Here is a 12960-nt window from a genome sequence, read left to right as displayed (position 1 = left end):
GTATTCCATCAGTTCGGAACGCCTGAAATATTGCATTCTGACAACGGCCGACAGTTTGTTTCGAAAGAATTCGCAAATTTCTTGAATGAATATGGGGTCAAACATCTGAAAACTGCTTTGTATTCACCGCAAGCGAATAACTCGGAAAGAGTGAATAGAAATATCCTCAGTAAACTAAGGATACTCATTTCCAAGGAGCAGAACGACTGGGACTTACAATTGTCCAGCATAGCGTGTGCATTAAGGACAGACGTGCACGATTCAATTGGATGTCAACCATATTTTGCACTTTTTAATCCAAATATGATTACGCACGCCTCGACTTATAAAATTTTACGGAATATAAATTCATTAAACAATCACGATACAATGTATTTACCGAAAGAAGCTAAAGTAAGTCTAGCACATCACAAAATTAAAACTAATTTGGATAGAGCATATCAAAAATCGAAAAATACATACAATTTACGTGCAAAGCCGGTTCTGTTTAGGGTAGGACAGGAAGTGTTCCACCGCAACTTTGCTCAAAGCAAATTTGTGCAAGGCATCAATGCTAAACTGCTACCCAAGTTTCTAAAATCCAGAGTGAAAAGAATCGTTGGTTCGTGTATGTACGAACTTGAAACCAGAGAAGGAAAACCCATAGGGATTTTTCATGCCAAGGATATCCGGCAGTAACCTGAAAAACAAAAAAAACTTTTCACAAAGAATGTCTTATCATTCCTAAAATGTACAAAAATACTTATCTGATAGTAGCCCGGCTTGAGACGTCAGGGAGTTAGGTACGGCTCCCACGTTAAATTTAATTTAGGCATCAGTCTATGACTAAAAACAATGCGACCAAGTTGGCGTCAGAGAATGATGCAATTTCAATCTAGTTGCTAGTCGCACTTAAAAATTATTACTTATTGAACACTAAGTTTACACTGATGAAAACACTCGTGGGTTCATATGCGTAGTTTCCAACAATTCATTGTTAGAAACCAGCATAGCCCTGTAACCGATTTTATTTAAAAAAATGAATTAAATTAAATAAATTCGAAAAATAAACACGACATTCAAACTAATTTCTTTATTGACATTTAATAAATAATTGAATTGTCAAGTTGACAGCTGAGGACATTCGGAATAGGGATGGGCAAAATTGAAAAGTAGTAGAATATAAGTAGGAACCTTAGCGACAAACTCAAGAGAATCATGAGAATGTTGCCAAGTTAACAAACTCAGAGCGAAAGTCAAGGGAAATATGAAAAACCTTCTCTCTCAATTGAAAAGTGCAGAATTGAGAAAAACTCACACTAGGCAGAAAAAAACGTTTTAACTGAAAAAGATTTTTAGTTTATGAATTTGGTAACAAAGACCTTTGTAAGTATGCGTTAAGAACAAAGAAATATTAGCGAGCTTTCGAGCCTTCGGAGGTACCTACATTGCTCAAAAGCCTGGTTATTTCTTTTTCCTTTCGACCATAGCAACGATCAGTTTATCCATATTGCAAATTTAAAATTTTGAATATATACATATACATATATATAGAAGTTGAATTCAAATTCAATTTAAAATTTAAAATTAAAAGGAAAAGACGGTATACGTCCATCACATTTATACTGAGAAAAAAATTATAAAATAAAAAGGAGGTAAGAAACCGGAAGGAAAATTTGTAGATTTTCTTGTTAAAATAATAAGTTTTTTTTTAAAACAGGCATTTTCCTACAGGCAACTTGAAAAGCCTAAAATTCCCTCTACAAGTCCTTAGGGACTTGAAGTAACCAATAAATATCAGGCGCGCAGAATATTAGTAGCTGTCTAATCATCATTAAACAGGATAACCAGGTTATTAAGTAACCTGGTCGAAATTTTGTGAAATTAATCATCACTCCATCTTAAACAAAGAAGATAGCTTAGTTGGTTAGCTCGTTGTTTGAAGTGTTTAACAAGCCAAGGTCCTACAGTTCAAATCCAGCTAGCTGCAATTTCATTTTTTTATACAATTTAAATTTTTTTATATAACTTATTTTTTTTAAATCTTAATCAATTAGTTTTTTTAATTGTGCAAATTAAAATAAAAGTGCAAGTAAAAAGTAATAAAAATTATAGTGTCATAGAAAAGAAAAGCAAAATTATAGTGTTATAAGATCAAAGTAAAGAAGTGTTAAGTAATCTTGCGGGAGTAAGAGAATAAGGAAAAATAGAAGTTATAGCAACAACGAATTCAACGCCGATCGACAAGCAGCAGTGGCCACTTCTACTTCGTTTCCGGTGAGTCTTTCAACAATTTGATATAATTTAAATATTAACTTACGCCAGATTACTAAAAATTACATATATTTCGTACTTGAATTCATCCCGAATAATTTAATACAGGGATTAAACTATAATTTTTGTTTCACTTTTATTAAACTTTTATTTTCAATTTTTTTAACTTAATAAAGTAAGCTTTAAATAGTAAAAGATATGAAAGTAACGTAACTTAAAATCTAAACATACAATAAGAATAAAATGAAATTCAATAAAGTTAAATAATGTATATTATAAATTTGAAATGAAGTGGTAAATTTTTTTTATTAAGAGATGAGTGTGGCTAAACTAGAAAGATGAAGAGAAATTAAATAAGGGCACCAATATTAAGGGTCGTCTAGGCGAGTAAGACGACAATGGAAGGGAGGGTAAGGTAATATCACTCGCGTACCTACTAATACCTATAGGTACCCTAGACTGGTATGATTAATTTTTGTAACGATTAGGAGGTCAAAGAACCACCCCAACCGACGAGCTACAGTGGTACCAGCATACCAGCATCGACCTTTACGCCAACAAAGTCGTTACACTCTCTATGTTAATTTCGTTCGTCCTGTTCTGGAATATTGTAGTGTTGTTTGGTGTCCGTATTATAAAAACGCTTCGAATCGAATTGAAAAAATCCAAAAAAGATTCACAAGATATTCGCTTCGCCAGCTAGAATGGAATTTGCCTTTGCCTCCTTATAAAGATCGGTGTACTCTCATTGATTTAATGAGTCTCGAAGCCAGAAGAGAATACTTTCTGATTTCTTTTGCGAGAGATATTGTAACGGGTCATATAAATTGTCCTCCTTTACTAATGTTGTTTAGACCATACAGCCCAGCTCGATGCTTAAGACCAAGGGTGAACAATTTTTTCTTTATTCCCACACATACAACAAACTATGGTAGCAATGAACCTGTTTCTAGAGCTTGTAAAATGTTTAATAAATATGCTCATGTAATAGATTTGGAATGTTCTAGAGATGTATTTAAAAAAGAAATAATGAAAGCTATTAAAATCGAGTAATATTAAGTAAATTATTTTCTTGTTTTATGTAAAATATAATATTGTAAGAATGTATATACAACATATAAAATGTTAAGTCTAAGAAAGTTTATACTTATAGGCAATAAATAAATAAAAAAAAATAAAAAATAAAATTAAGTGCTAGTTAACAATCCCAATAACCCCAAGCGTAGCGAGTTACAACTCTCAACCATTTCTGTATACGAATAATGGCAAAAATTGAGGGGACCTACAATTGTTTGCGCAACTCGAACTGGAAGTATATGACAAGAATGATTACTCTGAGGGGATCTGTCAACGCTTAGAGGTCTCAGCAGCGCCTGTGATAAAACAATTATGATGGCGTATTTACTGTTTCAATCCAACGTTTACTTAATGGCATATTAGTAAAGGAAGGAGGACAGGCAAAATAAAATTATATTTTTAATACAAAAATTTATTTTTATTTTGAAAATTGAAGATAATTAGCTTAGCATACACGATTGGAAGATCTTCCAATATTGACATTTTCAAAAAACATTTTAACCAATTTTCTATCAGCCATGTAAAAATAAATTTTCAATAAATCACTAATCTTGCAATCGTTTTCAATCGTCTAAACACCCCAATTTTTGTATTTTTAAATAATTAGACGATTGTCCACTATTTGTATACTGGATGATGTTCTTTCCAAACAGGTAGACAGCTTTTGAGCAGGAAATGACAACAAAAGTTCAGAGGATTTTGAAAGAATTTAAAAACTACTGAAATCGAAAGTAATAAGTAGTCATTGTTTGTCAAAATAACGATAAAAAAGTTTTACAAACAAAAAATTGAAAAGGATGGGAGAAAAGAACAAATTTAACAATAAATTCGTTATTAAATATTTGGATAAATTTAACCAACCGTATAAACGGATAATTTTGACTTAATAGAAAATTGACAATTGTCACCTTATTTGATGCTATAAGAAGACTTTTGACACTTTGGTCAATATTAGAAGATCTTCCAATCGTGTCTGATCAGCATAAGGTGTGTTTTAACTTACATAGATTCAAAAACACCGTTTTTAGTTGAGAAGACATTCGAAGAGAACTTAATCCTTTAAAAGATACTACTACAAACAACATCTGGAATCAAGAAAGAAAATATTAGAAACGTACAAAATGTGAAATAACCTTTAATAGGTACCCACCTAAATCAAAATATGTACGTATTTATATTTTAAATACACCAATTATCTAATATATAAAATTCTCCTGTCACAGTGTAGTTGCCATTCTCCTCCGAAACTGCTTACTTCCATAAGCAATGCTTAATTAAATTTTGTATATACATTCGGTAGGTATAAGATTAGGTTTTTATCTATTTTTTATATTCTTAAGTGCTATGGTTTATTTGCATGAACATCGTACACGGTGCAACGATATTACGATAGTTTTTAGTGTAGCTATGTACAATGGAGCATTGATTGCTATTGAGGATTTTTGCATTATAATTGCCACTCAGTCATTTCGGTATGCATTCACCAAATCGAGATGCATCTGATTTAATAGACACTGAATTGAATCGTGAACTACAAAACAATATTGTAGAAATGGCAGCGATTGTTCCTCGCAATGTCCCAGTAAATGAATGAAGAAGAAAGAACCATTTATGACGACTCCTTTTTGGGCAGGACAAAGTGGATTCTTTTTTTTTTGCATGCACCAGGAGGAACTGGCAAAACATTCCTTATTTTGGTAATTCTTACTAAAATACGATCAAATAATGGTATCGCATTGGCCGTTGCATCTTGCGGCCGGCAACTTTATTGGATGGAGGCACAACAGCTCGTTCACTGCCATTAAATTTTCAAATTAACCCAGACGCGCTGTGTAATATAAAAAAAACAATCATCCATAGCCACAGTGACAGTGCTGAAACAGTGTAAAATTATTGTCTATGGATCAACATTCTCAAAACAACTGTTAGATAAAGGCGACGGAAAATTTACTACAGATGAAACTAGATGCATAAAATTACTGGTCGATTTCTGCCCGATTATTGATTCACAAGATGCTCTCATTCACCAGATATTCGATGATGTACACAGAAAATATACAAATCATGAATGGCCGGCAGAAAGATCAATTTTAGCAGCAAAAAATGTGGAAATCAACGAATTAAATCCCGAGATACAACATTTGTTACCAGGAGACTTGGTGTCGTAAAAATCTATTGATACAGTTTGTGATGCTTCGGAAACTGTCAATTATCCAACTGAGTTGAACTCAGTTGAGAATTCATTGCATTTATATATTATGTATATAATTTACAACTGAACGTGGGATCTCCGGTAATTTTGCTTCGTAATTTGAACCCACCACGGTTGTGCAACGGCACAACTAAATGGCAAATTCCGAGGTGAAAATATATTATTACCCCGAATCCCCACAGATGTACCAATTCAATTTCCAATTAGATTAGCATTTGCAACGCCTATGAATAAATCTCAAGGTTAACAATGTCTGCCTGTTGCTTAGATTTGAGCACTTCATGTTTTTTACCTGTATTTTGTCACCGTTTACTCTATACCTCTCCCACTTGTATAAAGCATCCTTACACACTTACAATAAGCTAGTAAATTATTCCTAGCAAAATATTCTCTAGAAATTATTTATATGACAAAGCAAAGTTGGTCGGGTCATCTAGTTTATGTATAAAAATAATATTTAAACAAATAAATAACAAAATTAATCTGAAAAATAATTGCCACCCTAATTAATGAGATAATCTTGCTAAAAAAGGCAAAATAGGTACAACATTTTAGATACACAAATAGGTAACATATTGCACCACTCTGTTCCTCAAATAACGTTAGTCTTTAAATCTTTCCTTTATACATGATTCATAATTCCTGCCTCTAGCATTAAGTTACTAGGTAAAGTAACAAGGCTACAAAACATCTGTTTGTAACCTTTGGACATGACGCATTAAAATGTGAGTGCGACTGCGAAAACCAAACTGAACTGAACAGACGAAACTATCTCGTACCCATTCCACTTGTTAGAAGACCACTACTGAGGCTGACACTGAACCAAAATCTTGAATGTCGTCAAACATCTTTTTCTGTTTACAAATTTCATTCATTCTCGTAATCCAGATCACAATAACCACGTGTGCAATAGTCAAGACATCTAAACAAAAATATAAACCAAACATAAGCAATAGCGATAGAGAAAGATATGCAGTCGAGAATTGGGCTGGGCTATGGCAAATTAGGGTTGACGAAGTGTGAGGATTGAAGAGCTCTATGGGTACATACATGACGACATGAAAGCAAAGTAAATGTCAAAATTTATTCAGACTCGCACTCTCGCAGTCGAGCTCTGTCTCTGCCTCTGCCTCACTAGCAAGTAGTGAGTAGTTGCAAAAAGGTGAAAGTAGACATCGTTGTCATCGTGATTTGGTGAAAATTCCTAATATTTTTATATGTAGCTACTGATTTAAAGTAACTTGTAAATATTAAAGATCTTAGACAATGAGATAATAAACAACGAAGAGCATTTTAATTTTATACCAAAAATCCATTTCGTTTAGTCATAAGATGTGAGTACTCTATTTATGTAACTTCAAGCTAAAATGTATGCTCGTCAATCAACAACAAAAAAAATATATAACTTTTGCTACGGGAGTCTTAACCGTTTATGATTTAAGACTGTGCTACATTTGTGCAATAGACTGGATGATAATCGAATTAATTTGAATAACGTTAACGTTAAAAGTACCTATACCTACTACCCACTTAATTATTCACCCTGTGTTGTTTTATTCATATAGATATTCATATTCATATAGCGAGCGCGCTCCATCACTACGTTGGCAGAGTTAGAGTTAGTTACAACAAATGATTCGCCGTGTCATAACGTACTCGATAGTAGGTGCTGGTGCTGTAGGCACTGGATTGAGTCTTCGAGCCAACGACTATGACGTCAATTCGCTGGGCATTGTCCGTTTATCGAGATCCGCCAAAACTGTGTTTGATGTTGCACTTACCTACAAACGAGAGCTCTACTATAGAGAATGGGACAAATCTTCACCAGAGTACAAAGCAGAAAAGAGTCGTGTGCACAAAATTGCTGCCCAAAAGTTACTCGAATTGATGTGCACTAACAAGGGCGTTTACATAAAAGTTGGACAACATGTTGGCGCTCTGGACTATCTGCTGCCCAAGGAGTTTGTTCAAACTATGAAAATTCTTCATTCGGATGCACCAACAAATCCTGTGGAAGATCTGTACAAAGTAATTAAGCAGGAGCTCAAGAAACATCCGGATGATTTGTTTGAATCATTTGATCCAAGTCCACTTGGCACAGCTTCGCTGGCTCAGGTTCACAAAGCAAAGCTAAAGACCGGTGAAGTGGTGGCAGTAAAAGTACAGCACCCTTACGTGAAGGGTAATTCCGTTGTGGATATGAAAACGATGGAGATTCTAGTCAACATTATGGCCAAAATTTTTCCCGACTTTAAAATCAAATGGTTGGTGACTGAGACTAAGAAAAACCTCCCTATGGAATTAGACTTCTTAAACGAAGGCAAAAATGCCGAAAAGGTGGCAGGACAATTCAAACATTACAATTGGTTAAAGATTCCAAAGATATACTGGGAATTATCGACTCCTAGAGTTCTAGTCATGGAATACCTCGATGGAGGCCAAGTTACTGATCTGGATTACATAAAGGCAAACAAAATCGATCGTTTTTCAGTGGCCAATAAAATCGGCCAGCTCTATTCAGAAATGATTTTTACCAATGGCTTTGTACATAGTGATCCACATCCGGGCAATATTTTGGTGAAGAAAAACGCAAATGGAAAAGTCGATCTTATTCTATTGGACCATGGACTCTATGCCAATTTAACCGACAAATTCCGCTACGAATATTCCAAGCTATGGTTAAGTATTTTGAGAGTGGATAAAGAAGCTATGCGTCTGCACAGTAATAATCTTGGTATAAAGGATAATCTTTATGGATTGTTTGCGTGTATGGTGACAGGACGACCATGGGAAACAGTTATACAAGGAATCACAAAAATCAAATACTCCGAAAAAGAGGTGAGTTAATTAAAAATTGGGTACCTTAATGAATTAATGAAATCTTCTTTTTTTGTATCCCTTCAGAAAGACACATTACAAAACAATACATCTTTGGTGCTTCCACATATATCGGATGTCCTGGAGCAAGTCGATCGACAAATGCTTTTAATTTTGAAAACAAATGATCTAATTCGTGGTATTGAGGCAACACTTAAGACTCAAAATCGTATGACTGCTTTTTGGGTCATGTCCAAGTGCTGTGTTCATTCTTCATTTGCTGAACAAAAACGTAATGAATCTAGTCGTAGTTCAAGAATCAGTATGTCGCTGAAAGAACGTTGGGAAATATTTAAGCTAAATATTTACTACTTGTATTTAGGGCTTATAAATTTTGGATTTATTGCTGCAGTTAAGCAATTGATGTGAATACATACATAAGAAGGACATTTGTTTTTAGTAATTTATTCTTTTTTTTTCCAAAAAACAAACAAACAAATGAAAAGTAAAAAATAAAATATCTTTGTTATTTTTGTATTGTTATTTAAGAAACCGTATTTCTTTATTTGTTTTAGTAACTAGTTTAAGTGGAGACCTTTATATTAGTTTTTTTTGTGTTCCATACACACTCTTTATGTAAATCACATCTACCTACCTTTATCAAATTCATATTTTATTTCATAAAGCATACAAAATAATGAATGCCAGACAAAATATTAAAATGAATATACAAAATTTTCAGCAGCAGGTACATAAATGCCTTATAAACACCTTTGTATATATTTTACTTAAATAAACCGGTAAAAAGAGAAAACTTATAGTTTTTTTTTAGCATTTGACCTTGAGTAGCAATAGGCTTGAAAATTAGGTTAAATACTAGAGCGTGACGCTTAGATAATGATAAGAAAAAAATATTTTGAAAATTGACCATTTTGGCCCTTTTTATGTAAAATTTATTTAGGATCTAACGAACATCAGATATTATTGATACATAATTTTTTGGACAAAGAACAAAAATCTGAGTACATTTGGAGAGAAGTTGTGCAAATCGTAATCTCGAAATAAATATTAACGTTATGGTTTCTTCTTTTCATCAGGTTTGAACTCATATGGTCTGGATGAGTGGGGCAAGTACAAAAACATTTTACCGAGGGCAAGTTGGAATCCAAGCCAATAGTAGTTTCCTTAGTAAAAATGGGAACAACGTCGTTATCGAAAGCCAAAGACCCATATTAGGTAGAAGAATGTAATACAAAAAACAAGGCCAACATTTTTAAATGCACTCTCTTTTTTAAAAAAGGCAACCAAAAACTGTTTTTATATTTATTAGTCGAAGTAAAAACAATTTAAGTTTAGTGGGTTCACAAAGTCCAGTGAAATGAAATCGGAATTTAAATAAATGTGGAGTAAAATTGTTTTCTAGGGTTTTATCATGCAATCGATTTCGAATGCTTTTCGAAATAATTACTCGACAAAAGAAAAACAAACATTTTGAAAAAATCTACGTTTATTTTTTAACATTGTCGCCATACATTTTACCCAGCGATGCTCCAATTTCGAAGCAGGAATGCCTTCGGGTTGCACTTAAACGGCGTTAAACACTCCTCCGATGTAGTGAAGTGAAGGGGGAATCATCGCTCCGACAGCTTTCTCATACTCAAAATTTCATGCAGGTTATAACCCACGCGGTCTTTTGAGAACCCAAAGGTCTCACCTTACTTGCGTTCTTTCAATCGAATCGAGGGTCATCCAATACAAGATTGTGGTGAAACATGGGCGTGGCTCATCAAAAACTCGTTTTTCAAATTTTTGACGGTCGCCATAGATAGGATCCAAACGCTCTTGGATTTCGAGGTGCGATTTCTCTTCTAAAAACAAGAATCGAATGATCGAAAATTCACGGACACGTAGACAAAACTATGAACTTGATGCGGCTGAAATTTCTGCAGTAGCAGTCGTTCTACACGATAAAAAATTCCTCTAGCGATAGTGGTGCTATCAGGTGAGGCTAAAAACTTATCGGACCGCACTCGTATATCACATCAGTCAAAAAACAATTGTGTGATTTTCATAGTTTTTATAGTTTCTTATAATTTTATTTGTTTTGTGTTTCTGAATAAAATAAATATAAAATATTATTGCTTTTAAAAGGCATTGTGTTCATACACTTTAACTGCAGATTTTAGGTTCTTTGCTATAAGCAGTTTTCAAATATTGTTTGCGAAATACTGTATTGTATATTTAATAAAATTGTGGTAAAATTTTTCGGAAAAAACATTGTTTTTTTCCACATTTTATGGAGATTATAATTGGCGGGCATTAAATGCTTTTTCCTGGAGCTCTACAGGTTGGAATGTGATGGCCACACGGCTAACATAACACAAAACAGCTCCATGATAATAAAATCCTAAACATTTTATATACAATCCGTTAAAAAAAATTAAGAAAAAATCAATTTCGAAACAGTTTAGGGGGCAACACTGACAGTGGACACTGAGCTGACGAACCATAGACACACCATATGGTGTGGTGACGAACTTTTAGTTGTCTCGCTCATAGATTTGTTGTTCGTCTGCTTTTCGTTATCACCTATCTGTCAGAGCTTATATAAAAAAAAAACTTGGTTCTATATTTTCACTCGTTTCTGGGACTGGCCGGCCACCATCTCATACCACACATAACAACACTTTTATTTTCTTGGATTTTCATATTCTTAGACTTTGACCCTTTGCAAATAAATATCTTTCAGGATGTCTGCATTTCTTAAAGCATCGAAGGTAAGTGGATTTTAAATTAATCTACTTCTGCTCACAATATCTAAAATCTAAAATCCAAAGGTTATTGCTCAGCAAGCACGCAACTTCAGCTCAAAAATAAACGATGTGGTTATCGTATCTGCAGCTAGAACACCAATGGGTAGCTTCCAAAGCTCATTGGCACCACTTTCTGCTACACAATTGGGTGCAACAGCAATCGAGGCTGCCGTACAGAGAGCTGGCATCGCGAAAGAAGATGTCAACGAAGTGTACATGGGAAATGTAGTCTCAGCTGGTTTGGGTCAAGCTCCTGCTCGTCAAGCAGCTATTTTCGCTGGACTCCCTAAGAATGTTTGTTGCACTACAGTAAATAAGGTGTGTTCATCTGGAATGAAGGCAGTAATGATTGCATCACAAACACTGATGTTGGGCCAGGCTGAGATCATTGTAGCTGGTGGTATGGAATCAATGTCCAATGTACCATACTATCTTAAACGTGGTGGAACTCCCTATGGAGGGGTTAATATGATTGATGGTATTGTGCATGACGGTCTGTGGGATGTTTACAACAAGTTCCACATGGGTAATTGTGCCGAAAATACGGCTAAGAAAATGGGCATATCGCGCAAAGAGCAAGATGACTTCGCTATCAGCTCTTACAAGCGTTCGGCGCAAGCATGGGCTGATAAGGTTTTTGATGCTGAAATCGCCCCTGTTAAAATCCAACAAAAGAAGAAGGGAGAAATAATTATTTCTGAGGATGAGGAATTCAAACGAGTTAACTTTGATAAATTTGGACAGTTGACAACGGTGTTTCAGAGAGAGAACGGCACTGTAACAGCTGGAAATGCTTCGACATTGAACGATGGTGGTGCTGCTGTTGTTCTGATGACTGCTGATGCAGCCGAACGTTTAAAACTAAAACCTTTGGCTCGAATTGTTGGCTTCCAAGATGCTGAAACTGATCCAATTGACTTTCCTATTGCTCCAGCACTAGCTATTCCAAGGCTTCTTGAAAAAACTGGCATCCGAAAGGATGAAGTTGCAATGTGGGAAATTAATGAAGCCTTTGCATTAGTTGTTGCAGCTAATATAAAAAAATTGGATGTTGATCCAGCAAAGGTTAACATCCACGGAGGTGCAGTTTCTCTGGGTCATCCAATTGGAATGTCTGGTGCTAGATTGATAGTTCATCTGTCACATTCCCTCAAAGCTGGAGAATATGGATGTGGTTCGATCTGTAATGGCGGTGGAGGTGCCTCATCAATTCTCATTCAGAAATTGTAAGACTTCTTAAACAATAACAGAAACAAACTTTATAAAAACTTGTGCCTTAAATATAATATAAGCCAGAAATTGCATTTTTATAAATTTTTCAATAATATTTGAATAATGTTGATATTTAAGTTTAAAATTTACTATTTTTATCCCTTATAAATAAATACAATAAAAGTGAAAATTTTTCTATAATTTAAAATATTTGTTTGACCTCATTTCATCTTCATAACTATCACATTTTGAAATGCATAATTTTAATTTTCAGATCTCATCAAATGCCTGATGGAAAACCAGTTCTCACATTATACACAAAAGATCCATGTCCATTGTGCGACGAATTGGTAGATGAACTTGAAGCACATTTTAAGGGAGAATATAATCTAGAGAAAGTCTACATAACTGAAAAGGATAATTTAAAATATTTGCGTCTCTATAAATATGATATTCCAGTTGTATTTTTGAATGGACAATATTTGTGCAAACATAGGTTAAACAAAAATCTTTTACGAAACAAATTAAATGAATTGTGTAGTTACTAGAAAAAGAAAGAAACAAAAACAAATTGAA

The 12960-nt window shown here is 34.2% G+C and overlaps 2 protein-coding genes across 4 annotated transcripts; both read left to right on the top strand.

Annotated features, from left to right (window-relative positions):
- The first annotated feature begins 6604 nt into the window (after window positions 1–6604).
- On the top strand, window positions 6605–9173 carry LOC129938464 (aarF domain-containing kinase 1). 2 transcript variants are annotated; one of them, XM_056046050.1, is made up of 3 exons: window positions 6620–6876; window positions 7108–8380; window positions 8447–9173. In XM_056046050.1, the coding sequence occupies exons 2-3, from the start codon at window positions 7175–7177 to the stop codon at window positions 8786–8788; spliced, it is 1548 nt and encodes a 515-aa protein (XP_055902025.1). In that variant the 5' UTR covers window positions 6620–6876; window positions 7108–7174; the 3' UTR covers window positions 8789–9173. The 2 variants fall into 2 exon arrangements, with proteins under 2 accessions (XP_055902026.1, XP_055902025.1); XM_056046051.1 differs by having other exon boundaries at window positions 6605–8380.
- Window positions 9174–10977: 1804 nt separating this feature from the next.
- LOC129940938 (acetyl-CoA acetyltransferase, mitochondrial) lies at window positions 10978–12960 on the top strand. Of its 2 annotated transcripts, XM_056049465.1 has the most exons (3): window positions 10978–11136; window positions 11197–12398; window positions 12659–12960. In XM_056049465.1, the coding sequence occupies exons 1-3, from the start codon at window positions 11110–11112 to the stop codon at window positions 12930–12932; spliced, it is 1503 nt and encodes a 500-aa protein (XP_055905440.1). In that variant the 5' UTR covers window positions 10978–11109; the 3' UTR covers window positions 12933–12960. The 2 variants fall into 2 exon arrangements, with proteins under 2 accessions (XP_055905440.1, XP_055905441.1); XM_056049466.1 differs by lacking the exon at window positions 12659–12960 and having other exon boundaries at window positions 11197–12592.

Source organism: Eupeodes corollae, chromosome 1 (assembly GCF_945859685.1).
Source record: "Eupeodes corollae chromosome 1, idEupCoro1.1, whole genome shotgun sequence".
Lineage (NCBI taxonomy): Eukaryota > Metazoa > Arthropoda > Insecta > Diptera > Syrphidae > Eupeodes > Eupeodes corollae.
This window is presented reverse-complemented; position numbering and strand designations above follow the sequence as displayed.